Source organism: Loxodonta africana, chromosome 6, assembly GCF_030014295.1.
Source record: "Loxodonta africana isolate mLoxAfr1 chromosome 6, mLoxAfr1.hap2, whole genome shotgun sequence".
In the NCBI taxonomy this organism is placed as follows: Eukaryota; Metazoa; Chordata; class Mammalia; order Proboscidea; family Elephantidae; genus Loxodonta; species Loxodonta africana.
The window spans coordinates 555412-577658 of NC_087347.1; the positions used below are offsets into that span (position 1 = coordinate 555412).

The 22247-nt window shown below is 41.4% G+C and overlaps 1 protein-coding gene across 5 annotated transcripts in view; it reads left to right on the top strand.

The window, feature by feature from the left end:
• Positions 1-22247, top strand: part of LOC100661670 (contactin-associated protein-like 4) — a 162058-nt gene that overhangs the window by 114699 nt on the left and 25112 nt on the right. For all 5 annotated transcript variants that reach the window (XM_064286340.1, XM_064286344.1, XM_064286343.1 and 2 more), the window contains 3 exons: positions 4390-4517; positions 18604-18774; positions 19698-19916. In XM_064286340.1, the coding sequence (XP_064142410.1) occupies positions 4390-4517; positions 18604-18774; positions 19698-19916 (518 nt within the window). The remainder of the gene's footprint in view (positions 1-4389; positions 4518-18603; positions 18775-19697; positions 19917-22247) is intronic.

The window sequence follows — 22247 nt, forward strand, 5'->3', positions numbered from 1 at the left end:
ACAATTAAACCATAACAAATTCTCACCACCATTCTTTTTGCCAAAGTTTCCCACATTATCACTTGGCTGGATGATGTTTATATGCAGTAGATTCTTCAAAAAGGGCTTATGGGTACAGAGTTCCTTCAATTTCTAAACGTTAATACTTTTTCTACAGCCTTGGTATGGGAAGGAGAGCTTGGTGTGGATATAAAATCCGTGTTCACACATGCGTTCTGATGTGCTTATAAGTTATTTTACCACTTTGCCTGGAAGCTCTGAGGGTTTTTTCCCCTTATATCTCGGAGTTGGTTGTTGGAGGCCAATTTTCTCTGGTATGTGGTGTGCTTTTTCAATATATAGCCTCAGGTCTTCTTTTACTTTCAGAAAAATTTATATAAACTTTATATAAAATTATATTTTTAAAGATTTGTTCTGTTTCATTGTTTTGTTTCTCATCTTCAGGGACTCCAATTATATATAAATTGAATTTTCTTTGCCTTTCTTACATTTCAGTTACTTTCTCTCTGATCCATTTTATTCCTTCCTTTACTTCATTTTTATTCTCTGACTAGTTTTTTGGTTTTCCCTCAATGGCCTTCATTACATTTTAATCTGACTTTATTTTCCCTTGGGCATCTATAATTATTCCTTTTTTATATTTCTTATATCTGTTTCTAAATTTCCATCAACTCTTATTTCATTTCTGCCTGACTTTTGTTCATTTATGTTATTAATTTTTGGATTCTGGTTCACAGTGCCTTTCTCCATCCTCAGAGTTTGTGTCAGAATATTTAATTAAGTTTGGATGGTGTGGTTGCAGTTTTCTTCGCTTCATCATTGGGTTTTCAGAGGGAATTTTTATCTACTTATTGTTTTCATTCATGTCTTGCTTTGTTAAGTTTTCTTTTGTAGTAGTTTTTTATATAAAAAATACTGCACCTCTGCATTTCTAGGAACAGGAGTGGCTGTTTAAGACGGTTTTTGTCTTCCAAGGTTAAGTGCCCCAGCTTAGGTCAACCTGGTTCCTTGTGTTAGGGGGAGGGTGGGAGGGAAGGGGTTGTGTCTCCTTCATTTTTTTTTTTTTTAATTTCCTTTTCCTTGAAGGATGTGGAGGCTCCCTCTATTACTTCTTTTCTGTGACTTCCATGGCTTTTGAAGGATATATTTCCCTACATTTTAATTCTCTCCTCCCCTAACGCGTTATCTTTCTGAGGTCACACTTCCATGACCCAAATGCACATTAAGTCCCTTCTCTGTCGTCAGGGACCGGTGCACACTTTTCCAGCACTTTCACACTTAAGGTAAACTCTCTCTCTCTGGTAGTGGTTTTAGATACATTTTAGGTCAACGTTCAGTTCTCCTCTCCTCTTTCATAAGCACTTTTCCCAAAACTTCCCTTTCTTTCTGTAAAAGCTTGTGTCAGAGTATGGGGAGTAGCTTGCTGGATTTTGCTGTTGTTTTTCTACTACAGGTAGTGTGACATCCACACGAACTCCGTCGTCTGGTTTTGCAGGGGGCATGTTGTATGTAAGTTTATTCATTTGTCTTCTGTTCTTTATTTATTTTTTGGAAGTTTTATGTTTCCATAGCTACCATTACTTCCGCTTCCATTGCTGCAGTTTTGGTTGGGATTACATTGACACTTTAGATAAATTTAGGGGAATTGATATTTTTACAATGTTGAGATTTCCTATGTAAAAATTTTTTTAATGCTAGTGATATCAGTGTAGAGGTCATAAATGCCTTTTGTTAGTTTTATTCCTAGAGATTTTATGTTTTTTGATGTCAATGAAAATTACATCATTTTGCATTTCATTTTCATTTTTGTGTTGCTGTCATGTAGAAATAAGATCGATTTTTATCTAATTGCTCTTGGATCCTGTGGCCCAGCTAAATGCATATTTTTAATTCTAATAGTCTATATAGATTATTTTGGATTTTCTGCACACATATCATGTCATCCATAATTATTTACAATTTTTTCCTTTACGCTGGTAATATTTCAGTTGTTGAGATGGGTACCTTGGTATTCATTAGATTATTGTTTAAGCCATTTTGAATATCTGAGATATTTATAATAAGATTTAAAAAACCAATTAATTGACAAAAAAAAATTTAAGCGATGATATATTTTTCTGCAAGTAAAATTTATTATGAGAAGGTCAAAATCACTCCATTCATTTGAAACACTCTCCAAATTTGGTTGTAAAAGTCCTTCTGAATGAGCTTGTTGTGGACAGTCCTATCACTTCTGTTCCTCTCCCACCAAACTATTACTGAACGTTAGAGTTGGCCCAACGTAGCTTCCCTTCTAACTTCCAGAAGTATCTTGAGCTACACTCACACTTTGTATCACATAAAGTCCTCTGCAAAATGAGAATTAGCTTGGGGAAGATTTTTGCTTCTTTAGAGAGTCGTAAATATAATTTCCATAGTTTTAAGAGTTTTTTTAAAAAACAGACTTGAAATTTCTTTTATTGTATTCTTGAGACCTGTGGAAACATGGGGCAAATGCACTCTTTGTAAATTTGGATTTCAGTGGAACCTTCTACGAAAAAATGGAGAAAACAGAAACATCATGAGTACCTATTAGGCAGTTTTGAAAGAGCCTAGCTACCCTGTCAAATCTACAATCACTTGACTAAAACAGGGAATTTAAGAGCCATATTTATTCACAAGACATTGGTGAAAAGTATCCATCCTTCTTCCCTCAAACAGGCAATAACATGATCTTCAAACCAGCCCAGAACAGTCTTATTTCATTACCTTTATTTCATTAACACAACAGCAATTCACTGAGCTATCTCTTCAGTATTCTTAGTACTCTACAAACATTGCTAATGGTAAGCGCTAGATTAAAGCACCAATTTCTGTAAAATGGTTCTTTAGGAATTCAGGGCTCCTCGCTGAATACCTAACTACCAGATCTGCATCTCCTCATGATGTGGCAGGCCCTAACACCAACTGAAACACGTGTGTGTTTCTGCAGAGAACCTGGCCCTCACAGACGGCAGTTAACGTGGTTGCCATCTACCAGACCGACCTCTCCCATGATTCATAGGCCATGGGTCTAACTTGTCTACTTTCTGTTCTATTCCAAAATTAAGCATTAATGGATTTGGAAAATCTGTGTTGTAGCCCTTTCATTAGCATGAACAAATGGAAGCTTAACTTGGTAGAGCTATGGACTGTTGAGGCTAAATTTGGCAAATGATTCAATGTCTTCAATATAACATGCCTTATTATTTAATTTTTAATGTTTATTCCTTTATATCTCAGTATGTGTACTAAATAGACAAGATTTTTCACATAGGAAGAAAAAGTAAAGTAACATTAATGCATTATTTTAGTTTGACCTAAAATAAAACATTTATTTTGTTTACATTTGATACCTTTTTTTTTCCTTAAATAAGGAAATTTTAATTGCAATGACTATATGTTCAGTAACTAAGCTGTTTTTTCAAAATCTAACAGAGGTGGAATTGGCAGCTGCAGAAAGGGTAGAAGTTAGTGCTCACCCAGTCCCCACAGATTCAGGGCTTTAGACATTCCAGTCAGATTCTCCTCTGTTAACAAATCAGAAATCTACATGAAATTGAAACAGCTTAAATAAGAGGACATTGCAAAAATGTAAACAATCCCCTCAGTTTAGAGACGTAGAACCTGGCCAAAGAGGAACTGGTGGCCAGACCAGGCCAGGTTCCGGATGAGGCCAGGTTGTCCCACATCCCAGATCTGGTCTCGTTTTCTCAGGAGAGCTGATTTATTCCCACTCAACTTTCAGTCTCACACAGCCATTCAAGACATTAGTGAGCACCTGTGGCATCTTGGATGGTGTGGTTGTTGAGGGCAGGAGTCATACCTGTTACTGTGCAGGTAACAGAGAGTGGCACGGTGTGTGTTGGGGCTAATGTCTAGGGACAGGGGTTCCCAAAGCACTTTCCCACAGTGATTAACATTTAGAGAACACTGCAGAGTATTTTATTCCTAGTTTGTCTTCCAATCAGTTTTTTATTATGAAATCAGTAAGGACAGACAAAACAGAAACATGATAGTTTTTTTAAAATATATTAAAACCCTGAGTCAGGAAACCTTAACTATTGCCACTGGGGCTGTTTCCCCATGAGGTGTGCAACACTGCATGCGTGATAAAGCCATGCTAAATCCCTTGCAGCGCCTGTGTCTGTAAGAGTAGTCAGCTACTTCTTCAGGCTGAGAACATGATCTTGGCTAACCCAGATCACCCTACCTCTAAGTCAGCTGCTGCTTCCTTCTCTGTGGTCAATTATAGGAGCAGTAGTCTGAGCTCTAATTGGACCCGCTAAACCTGTGGCCTGTTCAGAATGTCCGCACGGGCAACCCCTCCTGATGTGTGTGTGCACCACTGAGCTGTGTTTTCTCCCCCAGGATGAACGACACAGGGCTGTTCTCCCACAAGGAACACCTGCCGTTGATGCGGATTGTGATCACAGATGCAGGCCGGCCTGGCTCTGAGGTGGTGTACCGACTGGGGCCACTGCTCTGCCAGGGGGACAGTAAGTACAGGAATCCTCCTCATCATGCAAAGTGTCCTCTACCCACCTGGGGACTTGCATGTCACCAGTGGAGGGTTAGCTGATGAAAAATTGGTCAACGTTGTGTCTCTGTTACCCAACCTTCTGCTCAAGTATTAGCATGAAAGACATGATAACATCAGCCAGGAGACAGCAGAGGTCGATCTAAGCACAAGGCTGTGCTGAGTCCAGGAGCCAAACCTGGGCAGGAGGATTCGAGGACCACCGGGGTATCATGGACTGTGGGGACACCTTCTGCCTCGCTCTTCTTCACCTGCCAAGATGTCCTCAGGGCTACTCAGCACTACGCAAACTTTCCTAACTACCGTGGCTGAGGAGCCCTGGTGGTGCAGCGGTTCAGAGCTTGGCTGCTAACCAAAAGATCGGCAGTTTGAATTCGCTAGCTGCTCCTTGGAAACCCTCTGGGGCAGTTCTGTTCTGTTGTAAGGTCTCTATGAGTTGGAATCGACTCAACGGAAATGGGTTTGGTTTTCTTGGTGCCATGGCTGAGGTGGAGCTAGAGCATCAGCTGGAACGAACAGTTTAATCAGATACAGGCCGCCTTGTGTTTCTACTTCACTCCTGCAGCTCCCTCCTCTCCCCCTCTCCTCCCCTGCCCTCACCTCTTCTCTGCACCCTTCTCCTTTTTCTCCTCCTCCTGTTCTTCTTTTTCTTCTTCTTCTTCCTCTTTCCTTCTTCTTTTTCTCCTTCTCCCCGTCCTTCTCCTACTGTTCTCCTCCCCTGCACGCTCCTCTTTCTCTTCTTCTCCTCCTCCTCCTCCTCTTCCTCCTTCTTCTATCTCTATTTTTCTTCCCCTCCCTCCTTCCCTCTCTCTCTCCCCTTTCATTTAGAAGTGATGATTCCTGAGATTTTGTCCATGCACTGTATTTGCACTCTAAAGTAGCATTTTAAAAATTCAAATAGAGTTTTTACAGCAACTTCACGTTTTCATCAGAGAACTTCCCAGATGGAGGCCTGTGTCTGTAAAATCTTCTCCAAGGCCCTTGGACCTGGGCTCCTTGGGGTAAACAGAGCAGGATGCCCAGTCACAAGATACCTTTGAAGATACCTGGTATCTCATAGCTCTTTGCAAGATTAGTCCCCCATTTTCAGACTTTCTCACAGATTTTATGCTTCAAGCCCTGACTAGAACATAAAATGAAAATGGAAGAAATATTTGTTTTAAATTAGTTGTTGCTGAGTTTGAAAGAAGGAAATGTGAGTGGATAACCCCTTGAACGCCACAAATGTGTTGATTCAGTTTAAGAAGCTCGAACAGAGCTGGTGTAAAAGAGGAACTGTAGAAACCAGGCATGTTAAATCATTGCCCCTGATTTTTACCTGATTCTAACTCAGTCTCCTTTACTTCCCCTCCTCTCTCGGGTGTGGACGGAGGGCTGGGCTGTAGGTCCAGGGCACAGGCTGGACAATGACAGAACCTTCTGGGGCTGAGTGCCTCAGAGGGCTGTGTCCTTGCCCCAGGCTCAGAGTTTGTCCTGACCATCAGTGACCCTGAGACTGGAGGCCCTTGCTTCTTCCAGCCCCGGTTAAGTCCAGCGTCATTTGAGAATGATGAGACACTCTCCTGTCCCAAGATTTTCACCATTTTCTCTGGTCCCAGCTCTCAGCAGCCCTCTCCAGACTCAGGGTTTCTGGGAGAGAATTGGGTATTTTTTCTATTCATCACCAATTCTCCATGAAGTTTTTAGGCTATGGGCACAAGTAGGACAGTCTCCATCTTGTTTAAGAATGTGGGGGTGTTGGGCTGACCACCTAGGCCGGGCAGGCCATACACCAATCACAATGGAGCCTGGACACTGGTCCTAGTCTTACTGACCAACACCTGTGTGGACATCAGTGCTGTCTTGCTGACCAGTACCTGTGCAGACATCGGTGTTAGCCCTGCTGACCACACCTGTGTGTCAGGGACAGCATCAGCCTGGGACCAGGCTGAAGTCACCCAGGGCTTCAATTCAACCTTCTGAGAGTTTGGTTTGTTTGTTGCCAATGGTCAATTTTTATTTTTGCTAATTTCTCTTCATTCCACCATCTTTGGGAAATAAATTCTGTGAACTAGTTTCATCCCACCATCTTAACCCAGAAGTTTGTACACAAACACTTACATGTGGAAAAAGAGAAGCTCCTCAGTTACACTTTGAGCTTCATCATCTGAACTGCAAAGCCATTTTTAATGTTTGGCATTTGAATTCTGCAGTCCCTTTTAGTCAATGTATTTCCTTTCAGATACTTTATTCCATTAAATTTTTAAATTTAATCTAAGTGTCCTCCCTGCTGACATAGCCACAAAAGTTGAAAAACTTTGTTCTAACTGTTCTGTGGTATGAAAAGACATTATTGAGTCACTGAAGTAAGTTCTTTCATTTTGTCTGCAGCAGCTAGAACAGCTGTCTGGGAAATCATAGCTGCCCAGGACACATTAATATTTAAGATGCACACAGCAATAAAGAACCCCATAGAAGAAGACAGACCTATAGACTGATGATTTCATTAATTTCTCTTCTATTTGGCACTGCTACATCTAAACCATCTCAGACGAAGGAGGATCAATCCCATTTTCAAAGATCCCCAGAGAAGTGTTTTATAGATTCCCTGATAAAAAGCCAACCCTTATCGGAGCCAATAGTCTTCTGCCATTTTGAAATTCCTATGGTATTTAATTTCCTTGCTTTCTGTTGGGCTCTTTTCTTTAATTTCCCTGACCAAGTCCCCTTCCTCCCCCCTCTTCTACTCCTCTCCCTTCATATCCCCCACAACCTCGTGCCTGTTCTCCCACTGCTTCTTATCCTCCCCTCCGCCCTCCTAATTTCTATCTCTCTTTCTTCCTCTCACCACCTCTGTCTTTTCATTTTCTCCACAAATAAGGTCAATGGGTTTAGGTAGATGCATTGTAAAACCAAAGTGGAAGTATGCTAAACACCTCACTGTTAAAGAAAAGAGGGCATGTTTGCCAAGTCATTTAGTCACATGTTTACTGAATGCCCCTAATGGGGCATTGGGAGCAAAGAAGTCAGTCATTGGTGTTCTCCGGAGCTCATGTTGAGGGGCAACATGAGATAAAAGAAAGAAAAAAGGCATGCACATGCAAGCATAATATGGCAATGAATGCAGTGGAGAGAGTGAAGGGAGAGAGGGAGGTAGGGAAGTCTTCACTGAGAAGGTGACATTAGAACAGACCTCAAAGAACTACAGGAGGAGTCCTGGGGCAGCATGAGGAGGGGAAGTCCAGGCAGAGGGAGCAGTGAAAATGAAGTTCCTAGGTGGGAGCCTGGTGGGAATCTCAGCAACCCAGTGAAGAGGCAGAGGTACAGGAGTGGGGATAATTGGATAAGGGATGTGGTTTGAAGGTGAAGGCAAAAGGGTTTAAACAACAGATTGGATGTGAGTTATGAGCAGTCAGAGATGACAGCAAGCTCTTGGTCTAAAGGAAGGAGAATGGAGGAACCATCAATAGAACAGGCTACAGTGGGGTACATAATGGGGTGGGGAGATGGGGGCTCAGTGTTGAACATGCTGTGCCAGATGCTACAATGGGGTGCATACTGGGGTGGGGGCATGGGGGCTTAGTGTTGCCTCACTATTGATGGGGGTCACCAGAATAGATGAGGGTGGACAAGGCCCATAGGACAATGAGTGTGGGGAGAGAGGAGAAGGGCCAAGGACAGAGCCTGCTGGGCACCATGTGCAGAGTCAGGAGGATGACCAAGTAGTCTGGGACAAGGTGGAGGTAAGGAAGAGGAAAATCTGGACCGTGGAGGGTGTGCAAGAGGCAGAGGTCCCAGTACCACTAACAGACCACTTATGATGGGGATGTGACCATTGGACATGGCCAGGGGAGGTCACTGAAAACTGTCCACCATCTCAATAGCAGTGCCAAAATCCAACTATCAGGCTGCACTCAACCCTACCCACATGACCCCACCCACAAGACCCCACTCATGAGATCCCACCCATACCACACCCCTCACCACCCTACATATACCACCCCACCCACGTAGCCTTTCCAACTTCAGTTTGAGAACCATGCAAATACAGGGGGTTAAAAAACCCATTGCTGTTGAGTTGATTCCAACTCATAGTGACCCTATAGAACAGAGTTAACTGGCCCATAGGGTTTCCTATGCTGCAATCTTTTTGGAAGCAGACTGTCACATCTTTCTCCAGAGGAGCAGTTCATGGGTTCAAACCTCCAGCCTTTCAGTTAGCAACCAAGCACTAAACCACTGAGCCACGGGGACTGATTGCACGGGGGTAATGTATATGGAAAACCTAAGCAAAATCACTCATTTAGTTCTTAACTTTACATTTTATCTAGTGCCAAGAATGAAGTGGGAGAGGTCATTAAAGCTTTGGGTCCAAAGTTACCACTCTTTATTTCCTTTAGACCTGCTGTTCTAAGTGGATGAAAGAATAATCAGCAATAGTAAGAAAATGCAACATGTGTGTTATTACGCCTCAAATGGTAAAATCGCCAATGTGCACATCTTTAGAATATCAATATCAATAATCTATGTCTGTCAGTTTGTCGTACTGTGGGGGCTTGTGTATTGCTGTGATGCTGGAAGCTATGCCACCGGTATTCAGATACCAGCAGGGTCACCCATGGAGGACAGGTTTCAGCTGAGCTTCCAGACTAAGACAGACTAGGAAGAAGGGCCTGGCAGTCTACTTCTGAAAAGCATTAGCCAGTGAAAAGCTTATGAATAGCAGCGGAACACTGTCTGATATAGTGCTGGAAGATGAGCCCCCCAGGTTGGAAGGTACTCAAAAGATGACTGGGGAAGAGCTGCTTCCTCAAAGTAGAGTCAACCTTAATGACGTGGATGGAGTAAAGCTTTCTTGATCTTCATTTGCTGATGCGGCACGACTCAAAATGAAAAGAAACAGCTGCAAACATCCATTAATAATTGGAACCTGGAATGTACAAAGTATGAATCTAGGAAACTTTGAAACGTCAAAAATGAAATGGAACACATAAACATCAATATCCTAGGCATTAGTGAGCTGAAATGGACTGGTACTGGCCACTTTGAATTGGACAATCATATAGTCTACTACGCTGGGAATGACAGCTTGAAGAGGAATGGTGTTGCATCCATCGTCAAAAAGAACATTTCAAGATCTATCCTGAAGTACAACGCTGTCAGTGATAGGATAATATCCATACGCCCACAAGGAAGACCAGTTAATACGACTATTATTCAATTTTATGCACCAACCATTAGGGCCAAAGATGAAGAAATAGAAGATTTTTATCAGCTGCTACAGTCTGAAATTGATCACACGTGCAATCAAGATGTATTGATAATTACTGGCGATTGGAATGCAAAAGTTGGAAACAAAGAAGAAGGATCAATATTTGGAAAATATGGCCTTGGTGATAGAAACAATGCCGGAGAGCGAATGATAGAATTTTGCAAGACCAATGACTTCTTCATTGCAAATACCTTCTTTCACCAACATCAATGGAGACTATACACATGGACCTCACCAGATGGAACACACAGAAATCAAATTGACTACATCTGTGGAAAGAGACGATGGAAAAGCTCAATATCCTCAGTCAGAACAAGGCCAGGGGAAGACTGTAGAACAGACCATCAATTGCTCATATGCAAGTTCAAGCTGAAACTGAAGAAAATCAGAGCAAGTCCATGAGAGCCAAAATATGACATCACACCTGAATCTAGAGACCATCTCAAGAATAGATTTGATGCATTGAACACTAGTGACTGAAGACCAGACAAGTTGTGGAATGACATCAAGGACATCATCCATGAAGAAGGCAAGAGGTCAATGAAAAGACAGAAAAGAAAGAAAAGACCAAGATGGATGTCAGAGGAGACTCTGAAACTTTCTCTTGAGCATCGAGCAGCTAAAGCAAAAGGAAGAATTCATGAAGTAAAAGAACTGAACAGAAGATTTCAAAGGGCCTCTCGAGAAGACAAAATAAAGTATTATAACGACATGTGCAAAGAGCGGGAGATGGAAAACCAAAAGGGAAGAACACACTCCGAGTTTCTCAAGCTGAAAGAACTGAAGAAAAAATTCAAGCCTCGAGTTGCAATAGTGAAGGATTCCATGGGGAAGATATTAAATTATGCAGGAAGCATCAAAAGAAGATGGAAGAAATACACAGAGTCATTATACCAAAAAGAATTAGTCGATGTTTAACCATTTCAAGAGGTGGCATATGATCAGGAACCAATGGTACTGAAGGAAGAAGTCCAAGCTGCTCTGAAGGCATTGGCAAAAAACAAGACTCCAAGAATTGATGGAATATCAAATGAGATGTTTCAACAAAGAGATGCAGCGCTGGAGGTGCTCACTTGTCTATGCCAAGAAAGATGGAAGACAGCTTCCTGGCCAACTGATTGGAAGAGATCCATATTTATGCTTATTCCCCAGAAAGGTTATCCAACCGAATGTGGAAATTATAGAACAATATCATTAACATCACACACAAGCAAAATTCTGCTGAAGATCAGTCAAAAACGGCTGCAGCAGTCTATCGACAGGGAACTGCCAGAAATTCAGGCCGGTTTCAGAAGAGAACGTGGAAGCAGAGATATCATTGCTGATGTCAGATGGATCCTGGCTAAAAGCAGAGAATACCGGAAGGATGTTTACCTGTGTTTTATTGATTATGCAAAGGCATTTGACTGTGTGGATCATAACAAGCTATGGATAACACTGTGAAGAATGGGAATTCCAGAACACTTAATCGTGCTGATGAGGAACCTTTACATAGATCAAGAGGCAGTTGTTCAGACAGAACAAGGGGATACTGATTGGTTTAAAGTCAGGAAAGGTGTGCATCAGGGTTGTATTCTTTCACCATACCTATTTAATCTGTATGCTGAGCAAATAATACGAGAAGCTGGACTATATGAAGAAGAGCGGGGCATCGGGATTGGAGGAAAACTCATTAACAACCTGCATTATGCAGATGACACAAACTTGCCTGCTGAAAATGAAGAGAACTTGAAGCACTTACTAATGAAGATCAAAGACCACAGCCTTCAGTATGGATTACACCTGAACAAAAAGAAAAAAAAAAATCCTCACAACTGGTCCAATGAGCATCATCATGATAAACGGAGAAAAGAAGGAAGTTGTCAAGGCTTTCATTTACCTTGGATCCACAATCAACAGCCATGGAAGCAGCAGTCAAGAAATCAAAAGACACATTGCATTGGGCAAATCTGCTGCAAAGGACCTCTTCAAAGTGTTGAAGAGCAAAGATGTCACCCTGAAGACTAAGGTGCACCTGACCCAAGCCACTGTATTTTTAATCGCATCATATGCATGTGAAAGCTGGACAATGAATAAGGAAGACCGAAGAAGAGTTGATGCCTTTGAATTGTGGTGTTGGCAAAGAATATTGAATATACCATGGACTGCCAAAAGAACGAACAAATCTGTCTTGGAAGAAGTGCAGACAGAATGCTCCTTAGAGGCAAATATGGCAAGACTGCATCTTTCATAATTTGGACACATTGTCAGGAGGGATCAGTCCCCGGAGAAGGACATCATGCTTGACAGAGTACAGGGTCAGCGGAAAAGAAGAAGACCCTCAATGAGGTGGATTGACACAGTGGCTGCAACAATGAGCTCAAGCATAACAACAATTGTAAGGATGGCACAGGATCGGGCAATGTTTCGTTCTGTTGTGCATAGGGTCGCTATGAGTTGGAACCGACTCATCGGCACCTAATAACAACAACATGCACTGGATCCACCATACATATGTTAGTTTGTTGTACTATGATGGCTTGTGTGTTCCTGTGTTGCTGGAAGTTATGCCACCAGTATTTCAAATAACAGCTGGGCCACCCTTGGTGAACAGGTTTCAGAGGAGCTTCCAGGCTAAGATAGACTAGGAATAAGGGCCTGGCAGCCTACATCTGAAAAAACTGGCCAGTGGAAAGGTTACAATTAACAGTGGAACATTGTCTGATGTAGTACCAGAAAATGCGCCCCTCAGGGTGGAAGACGCTCAAAATACTACTTGGGAGAGAGCTGCCTTCTTAAAGTAGAGTGAACCTTAATGAAGTAGACGGAAATAAGCTTCTGGGACCTTCATTTGCTGATGCGGCACTACTTAAAATGAGAAGAAACAGCTGCAAACATCCATTAATAATCAGAACGTGGAATGTACGAAGTATGAATCTAGGGAAATTAGAAGTCATCAAAAACGAAATAGAACACATAAAGATCAATATCCTAGGCATTAGTGAGCTGGAATGGACTGGTATTGGCTGCTTTGAATCCAACAATCCTATGGTCTACTACACTGGGAATGACAGATTGAAGGGGAATGGCATTGCATTCATCATCAAAAAGAACATTTCAAGGCCTATCCTGAAGTACAATGCTGTCAGTGATAGGATAATATCCAGATGCCTACAAGAAAGACCAGTTAATATGACTATTATTCAAATTTACACACAACTACTAATGCCAACGATGAGGAAATTGAAGATTTTTACTGACTTCTGCAGTCTGAAATTGATCAAACATGCAATCAAAATGCATTGATAATTACTAGTGATTGGAATGCTGAAAGTTGGAAGCAAAAAGAATAATCTGTAGTTGGGAAATATGGCCTTGATGATAGAAAGACAAATGAGATTACACGATAGAATTTTACAAGATCAATGATTTCTTCATTGCAAATACCTTTTTGCAACAACACAAATGGCGACTATGCATGTGGATCTCACCAGATAGAAAACACAGGAATCAAATCGACTATGTCTGTGGAAAGAGATGAGGGAAAAACTGAATATCATCAGTCAGAACAAGGCCCAGGGTCCGACTGCAGAACAGATCATCAATTGCTCACATGCAGGTTTAAGTTGAAGCTGAAGAAAATTAAAACAAGCCCATGATAAATAATATGACCTTGAGTATATCACATCTGAATTTAGAGACCATCTCAAGAATAGATTCGATGGCTGAACACTAATGACTGAACACCAGATGAGTTGTAAAATGACATCAAGGACATCATATATGAAGAAAGTAAGAGGTCATTAAAAAGACAGGAAAGAAAGAAAAGACCAAAATGGATGTGAGAAGAGACTCTGAAACTTGCTCTTGAACATAGAGTAGCCAAAACAAATGGAAGAAGTGATGAAGTAAAAAGCTGAACAGAAGATTTCAAAGAGCTGCTTGAGAAGCCGAAGTAAAATATTATAATGAAATGTGCAAAGACCTGGAGTTAGAAAATCAAAAGGGAAGAAACTCTCAGAATTCTTCAAGCTGAAAGAATTGAAGAGAAAAATTCATGCCTAGAGTTGCAATACTGAAGGATTCTACAGGGAAAATAATAAACAACACAGGAAGCATCAAAAGAAGATGCAAGGAATACACAGAATCACTGTACCAAAAAGAATTGGTAGATGTTCAGCCATTTCAGGAGGGAGCGTATGATCAAGAACTGATGGTATTAAAGGAAAAAGTCCAAGCTGCACTGAAGGCATTGGCAAAAAACAAGGATCCAGGAATTGACAGAATATCAATTGAGATGTTTCAACAAATGGATGCAGCTGTGGAGGTGCTCACCTGTCTACGCTAAGAAATTTGGAAGATAGCTACCTGGCTAACCGACTGGAAGAGATCCATATTTGTGCTCATTACAAAGAAAAGCAATCCAGCAGACTGTGGAAATTATCGAACAATATCATTATTATCACATGAAGTAAAATTTTGCTGAAGACACTTCAAAAACAGCTGCAACAGTACATCAACAGGGCAGTGCCAGAAATTCAAGCTGGATTCAGAAGAGGACGTGGAACAAGGGATATCATCGCTGATGTCAGATGGATCTTGGCTGAAACCAGAGAATACCAGAAAGATGTTAACCTGTGTTTCATCGACTATGCAAAGGCATTCAACTATATGGATCATGACAAATTATGGATAACTATGTGAAGAATGAGAATTCCGGAACTCTTAATTGTACTCATGAGGAATCTGTACATAGACCAAAAGGCAGTCGTTGAAACAGAACAAGGGAATACTTTGTGGTTTAAAATCAGGAAAGGTGTGTGTCAGGGTTGTGTCTTCTCACCATACTTATTCAATCTGTATGCTGAGAAAATAACCCAAGAAGCTGGAGGATATGAAGAAGAGCGGAGCATCAGCATTGGTGGAAGATGCATCAACAACCTGCATTATGCAGGTGACACAACTTTGCTTGCTGAAAGTGAATAAGACTGGAAGCACTTACTGAGGAAGATCAAAGACCACAGCCTTCAATATGGATTACAGCTCAACACCAAAAAAAAAAAAAAAATTTTTTTTTTCCCCAACACAAAGGAAACAAAAAATCTTCACAACTGGACCAATAAGCAACATCATGCATGATAAAAGTAAAAAGTTTTCAAGCTGTCAAGAATTTCGTGTTACTTGGATCCATAATGAAGGACATCATGCCTGGTAAAGCAGAGGGTCAGTGAAAATGAGGAAGTCCCTCAATGAGATCGGTTGACACAGTGGCTGCAACAATGGGCTCAAACAGCAATGATTCTGAGGATGGTGCAGAACCAGGCAGTGCTTCTTGCTGTTTTGCATAGGGTCACTGTGAGTTGGAGCCAACTTGAAGGCACCTAAGAACAACATGCACTAGATTGTAAAATCATGTGTGTGTGTTTGGAATATCAATAATCTGTGTATTTGTTAGGTGTTAATATCAGCATAGGTATACACAGACCCAGAAATAAACGTAAGCGCTGAAGACTGATGAATACCTTTTCTGTGAGGTGGATGTTAGCTCTGTTTGTTGTATGAATAACTTTTCAGAGTAATTACTGTTTTCTGTGTGCCACATCCATTTCATTTCACACATGTCTGTGTGCAATGTGTGTTTTCTCTGTGCAGACGGTTATGAATAGCTTTGTCCTCTTTTCAGTCTGGTCTATGGACCAAAACCGTAATTATATCCAGCCATATTTCATTATTTTCATTTTGCTTTATATTTGATCCCAATTGTTATTTTCCAAAACATTTGAAAACAGCATTTAAAAGTCTCAAAAGAGGAACCAGTGAAGTATAAAATCAGTACATGAGTTTTTATGTTATCAAAAGTCAAATTACAACCACTGGTAGAGTTCTCTTTTTATTAAAAAGCCACGCGTTCCAGTTTATTTTCTTAAATGACTAGAAACATGAATTTGACTATAAATACAGTTCTCACCCTTGCTTTTTCCTAGTTTATAGTTTCAAGAAAGAGAATTTTTTATAGCTTTTATTCTGGAAGTTCAAATCTTGTTTTATAAAACAATGTGCCTCATAATTAAGGCTCTTGTTCCTTTCAAAACGATAGTTAGTTATTGGGATAATTTATTAATGGGTTAAATAACAGTTAAGAAAATATTTATGAAATCAGCTTTAATCTTATCAGATTGTCAAAGCTAATTTTCCTGAAAGGAATATATCTGTGTGTATTTATTACATCTCCCTCAACCATACAAATAAGAATTGGATTCCCTATTTTATTTTATTATTTTATTTTATTATATTATATATATATAAAACTCCTGGGGTGCTTGAGAGTCTTACATACTTTGGACATGTTGTCAGGAAGGATCAGTCCCTGGAGAAGGACATCATGCTTGGCAGAGTACAGGGTTGGCGGAAAAGAGGAAGACCTTCCATGAGATGGATTGACACAGTGGCTGCAACAATGAGCTCAAGCATAACGACGATTGTGAGGATGGCTCAGGACTAGGCAGTGTTTTGTTCTGTTGTGCGTAGTGTCGCTATGAGTCGGAACCAACTCGACGGCACCTAACAACAACATATAACTCCTGGGGTGCTCGAGGGCACTGACGACCAGGTGGAGGGAGCAGCCTCACTTTTTGAGTTTACTCGACCATTGCCCAGTGCCAGTTTGGGGCATGACTACATTGGCATTTATTTTTTCCTTAATAATTTATATGAAATGGGCCTTAATGCATTCACACATAATTTGTTTCTACAGATTCCAAGAGTAAGGGCTTGCTAATGAGTAACATAGCTGTTGGTCAGAAGGTGTTCATCACCCAGAGATGCTCCTTGTCCAAACAGAGGCAATCCCTGGGAAGCAGATTCTAACCCACTGGATGACACCGTGCCAGAGCTTTCTCCCGGGCACCCTGCCTTAACCTACTTATAGAATGGAAAAGAAATAAAAGATGTACCTTCGAAAAGTTTTCTCTAATTTGGAATTTTAATAAATTCAAGCGTTCCTGAGGAACAGTCAGCCAGCCTTGGTAGGAGTGCCTACTGGTCAGTCTTTTGTGTTGGTTTAATCCGAGTTTTCTTCTGTGATGGTTCAGTAGCGGTCCTGCTAGGTGTCACGCCAGAGCCTCCTTCTCTCCTGAGTGTCTTGCACCTTCTCTTTCATCTCTTTCACTGTGACTCAGCACAGAAACAGCTGTAAAGAGGAAATTGAGATGCATGCAAACATCTCCATCTAATTACACCCTAGGGGAAAACATGAACCACATTTAAAATGTATTCTCCACTGAAAATCTGACCCAAAGCGTGTGGGACACAGTAGCCACAGAAAACTCAGGAGTAGGCTCCTTCTGAATGAGGTCCTGCCGGGCAAAGCTGAGGAGCTGACGAGCCCCACTCACAGCTCAGCTGACAGAATAGAGGCAGACCTGTTCACACACACGGAAATTATCTGCCCCTGATAATAACATGAGTGGATATTTTGATATCGATTTTCTGACCTGAATGTATGGACTTATTCTTAAGGAAAAGTAATTTAGATGTGAGGCTGTTATCAGACACTGTGCATTGGCAGATGTGGGCTGTTGAAATTAAAGATCTCCATTTGCAGTGGGTCATATCTCATGCCACATCACAGCTCACTGCTACGACATCCAGTGTCACCTAAACACAGAAGAGCCCTCAGTGTCTTCTCCACAGGGAAGCCTTGGGCAAGTGGACGGGAAAGGACAGATGAACACCACCTGGGTGGAGATTTAAATTCCCCTCGTATTACAGGGTCACAATGTGCTTTTTGCTTTGTTCCCAGTCAATATGTTGATTTGGGGAAAGGTGCCTCTTAAACCATTTTAGCATCTTTAAAATGTTTTGAGCATTTATTCTGCATTGCTTTTGCGTGAAGTGAAATTGCACCAGCAGAAACCAGTGTAGTGAATTTGATTTCTGCCCAATCCCCTTTAGTAAGGAGCGGTGGGAATACATTGAGATGAAAAGGGTACGCTCATGAGTACATGCTCATAGCTCAAAATGGTGGTCTCCTGATTGGTCTTACATCCCAAGAGGCTGTATGGCCACCTGGTCCAGCCCGAGGACAGAGAGCTCCACTACACGGAAGCAGTGTTGACTGAGAGGAACTTTTGGGCACGTCTGGGTTAGACAGATTAGGATGGGCAACTCTTTGGATTTCTGCAGGCTTTTTTTTTTTTTAATTCAAAATTATGTACCCAGCACCCAGTGCCGTCAAGTCGATTCCGACTCATAGCGACCCTATAGGACAAAAAGTTATGTAGGTGCTTAAAGTTTCAGATGATGAATAAATTATGTTTTGACCATCAAAATATGGTGGAGCATCATCAGAGTGATCTGCCTGGATATAGCATTCAAACTGAAGACATCTTCATCATGTTGTTGTTGTTGTTAGGTGCTGTTGAGTCGATTCTGACTCATAGCGGCTCCATGTGACAGAATAGAATTTCCCCATAGGGTTTCCTAGGCTGTAATCTTTACAGGAGCAACTCGCCAGGTCTTTTTCCCACAGAGCCACTGATGGGGTCAAACCACCAACTTTTCAATTAGCAACCAAGCTCTTAGCCACTGCACCACCAGGGTTCCTTAAAAGGGTCACTCCTCCACCACATAGGCCACACCTACTCCAAATTCTCATAAAATCACAAACTCTCCATTCAGACATTTATGTTCAGGAAAGTGTCAAAAGGATGGAAAAAGTGGGCTTCTTAGGTTATGACAACATTTAACAGTAAAAATTCTAGGAGCGTCCTGGATTTGTTTTCTAACCTTTTCTTCCTTCTTTTCCCCCAATAAGGATCATTCTGGAACTCAGCATCCTTCCACACAGAGTCCTCCTACCTTCACTTTCCTACTTTCCATGGAGAGCTCAGTGCCGACGTGTCTTTCTTTTTCAAGACAACAGCCTCGTCGGGGGTGTTTTTGGAGAATCTGGGTATCACTGACTTCATCAGCCTGGAGCTGCGCTGTGAGTTCCCAGAGAAGTCAAAGGGCACCATCATCAAGTAATCATTGAGCAAACTTGAGGTGGTCTCATGCCTGCGGTGGTCTGGTACCTCCTGTATCAGTCCTGTGTCTTCACTAGCTCACTTCCTGACCTGAAATCCCATGAATCCCACTGACTAGCTTTAAAAGAAGATGATCTATATGTGCTTGATAATGCAGTTGACATCCTATGGAAAGTTCCTGTCCTCGCCAGGACCAGTTAAGAAAACTCAAGTGGGTATAGACAGGATTCAAATTCAGCTAGCTGTTCAACAAAGCTTTCATTGAATTCCAAACTCTTTGACTGCACTAAGCTTTCATGTGTGTCTCTGGCACCTGCAGTGTGCTTATAAAACTATGAAAAGTTCTGGGTTAAGCTCTGTATATAAATCCAGATGTTTTCTAGTTCACTTGCCACGGGCAATTGTCTTTTCAGTTTAGCGTTTAGCAGTACGAATACTAAGTTCTGAGTTTACATTTCTTAAAATCAGTATTTTTCCCCATTGCAAATTAACTTTAGGAGTCACAGGGTGGTGCAAACATTAACATGCTCAGCTGTTAACTGAAAGGTTAGAGATTTCAAGTCCACCCAGAGGCACCTCAGGAGAAAGGCCTGATGATCTACTTCTGAAAAATTAGCCATTTGAGAACCCTACGGAGCACAGTTCTACTCTGACACGCATGGGGTCACCATGAGTTGGGGTTGACATGACACATTTTTTTTTCCTTTGTTAGCTTTACCTTCCCATCCTACTTCAAAGGTAACTGACCACTCAACATCACAGCTCCTACTAATCCTTAGGACCACACTGTGCCCTCTTCACAGCCTTTGTTGAGGGTGCCCCTTCCATGCATGGCCAAGGTCCACTCCCTCTCAGGAGATAACTTCCATGTCTGATGTTGCAGCCCCCACAGAGGTGGCCTTCTCCTTTGATGTGGGGAATGGACCGTGTGAGGTTACGGTGAGGGCCTTCGGGCCCCTCAATGACAACCGGTGGCACCTCATCCATGCTGAGAGGAACACGAAGGAGGCGTCGCTGCAGGTGGACCTGCTCCCACGGGTGGAGCAGTCTGCCCCCACTGACGGGCATGTGCTGCTACAACTCAACAGCCAGCTCTTCGTGGGTGAGTCTGCCCGAAGGGACCCGAATTTTTAAAATGTGGGTACAAGAATGGGAGACTTGGAAGAGGTATAGTGAGCCCTTTCAGGAGCCTGATGCAGGAGATTGGCTTATTGCCAGGATTGTGAAGAGCAACACACATTCAAAACGGTGTGGTCAGCAACCATCTTTGAGCAGGGCGCTGCTGTTTCTGACTCTGCCGGTAGAGACATTTGGTTGCTATGCAACGCCCACACCACCCTTGTTTACTAAGGGGGAGATTAAGTTTCCAGCAGGGCTTTGACCTGTAATTTTTCCCATTCCAGTTATCAGTCTGCTTCATCCAAATTTTAAAAATTTCAGTCTGTTCCAATTTTACTACATTGACCATGACAACTCAGTTCGAACAGGTTCAAAGCCCTGGCTTGAGTCCATTGTTTCGGCCACTGTGTCACTCCATGTCATTGAAGATTTCCCCCATTTTTGCTTTTTTATGCCTTACCAAACATGATTCCTTTTCTAGTGATTGCTCTTTCCTGATGACGTGTACAAACTAAGCAACCCAAAGTCTCATCGTTCTCATTTCTAAAGAGCACTTTGGTAGTATTTCTTCTAAGACTGATTTGTCTGTTTTTATGGCATTCCACAGTATATTCAATATTGTTCACCAGCACCACAGTTCAAATGCTTCAACTCTTCTTCTGTCTTCTGTTTTCATTGTCGAGCATTCACATGCATATAAAGCGATTGAAAAGACCATGGCTTGGGTCGCACACCCCTTAGTCATCAAGGGGTGTATAGTAATTTGGGTATATAGTCATCTTTAACTTACCACAGTCTACCTTCAGGCAATATCATTCTGCCCCTTGTGTTGGTGATATTATCCTACCCCATGTACAAGCAATATTATTCTACCCCATGTATAGTTAAGGAAACTTAAAACAGTGTCTTCCATTTCTCCCCCTCCCAGTTTTTGTGACTTTGTTGTCACACATAGTATTTCTTCAGGTGTCATACGCCTCAAAACACATTGTTAATACTTTTTCTTAACATAGTCAGTTATATTTTAAATAGATTTAATAATGCTAACATGTTTTTATATTTTACTCACATAAAAGTTGTTTATGGGAACTTTCACTTTTTTGTGTAGATCTAGTTTTCCATCTGGCAATCCTTCTACTTGAAAGATTTCCTTTTATATTTCTTGTAGTACAAGCCTGTTGGTGATGAATTTTTTTTTTTTTTGGCTCTTGTTTATCTGAAGAAGTATCTATCTCACTTTTGCTTTTGAAACATATTTTTTCTAGGAAAATATTTCTGTGCTGACAGTTTTTTGATTTATTCAGTACTTTAAAGCTGTTGCCCAGTGTCTCCTGTTCTGCACTGTTTCTGATGAAAATCTGCTCTCATCTCTATCTTTGTTCCTCTGTATAATGTATCTTTTCTTTTCTGGTTGCTTTCAGTATTTTGTATTTATTCATTCTTTTAAGTATTTTTTATCATGTGCCTTAGTTTATTTGTCTTCATGTTTCTTGATTTAGGGCTTTACTGAGTGTTATATAGTTTTCATCAAATTTAGATTTTTTTTCAGCTGTGATGTATTTTCCATTCCTCGCTCTCTCCTTTCAGGAAGTCTCATTAACATATTTTGGGCTTCTTGAAGCTGTCCCACAGCTCACTGATGCTCTGTTCATTTTTATTTTTCACTCTCTTTAACACTGTGATCATTTTGGCAAGTTTACATTGCTAAATATCTTAGTTATCTAGCACTGCTTCAACAGAAATACCATAAATGGGTGGCTTTAACAAACAAATTTATTTTCTCACAGTTTACAGGCTTAGAAGTAAGAATCCAGGGCTCTGGTTTTCTCTCTCTGTTGGCTGTGGGGGAGGTGCTTGTCTCTTCAGCTTATTTCCTGGTTCCTTGGAGATCTCCATGTGTTTTGGTTGGCATCAGTCTTCCCCTGTCTCTGCTTCCCAGCTTGCTTGTTTATTTTCCTTTATATCTCAAAAGAGATTAACTCAAGACACACCCTATACTAATCCTGCTTCATTAACACAACAAAGACACCCATTCTCAAATGGGATTATAACCACAGGTTTAAACCAAAAAAAAAAAAAAAAAACCAAACCCACTGCTGTAGAGTTGATTCGGACTCATAGCGAGCCTATAAGACAGAGTAGAACTCCCCCATAGAGTTTCCAAGAAGCGCCTGGCGGATTTGAACTGCCGACCTTTTGGCTAGCAGCCATAGCACTTAATCACTACGTCATCAGGGTTTCCAAACCACAGATTTAGAGGTTAGAATTTACAAGACTTATTTTTGGAGAACACAATTCAATCCATAACACCAAG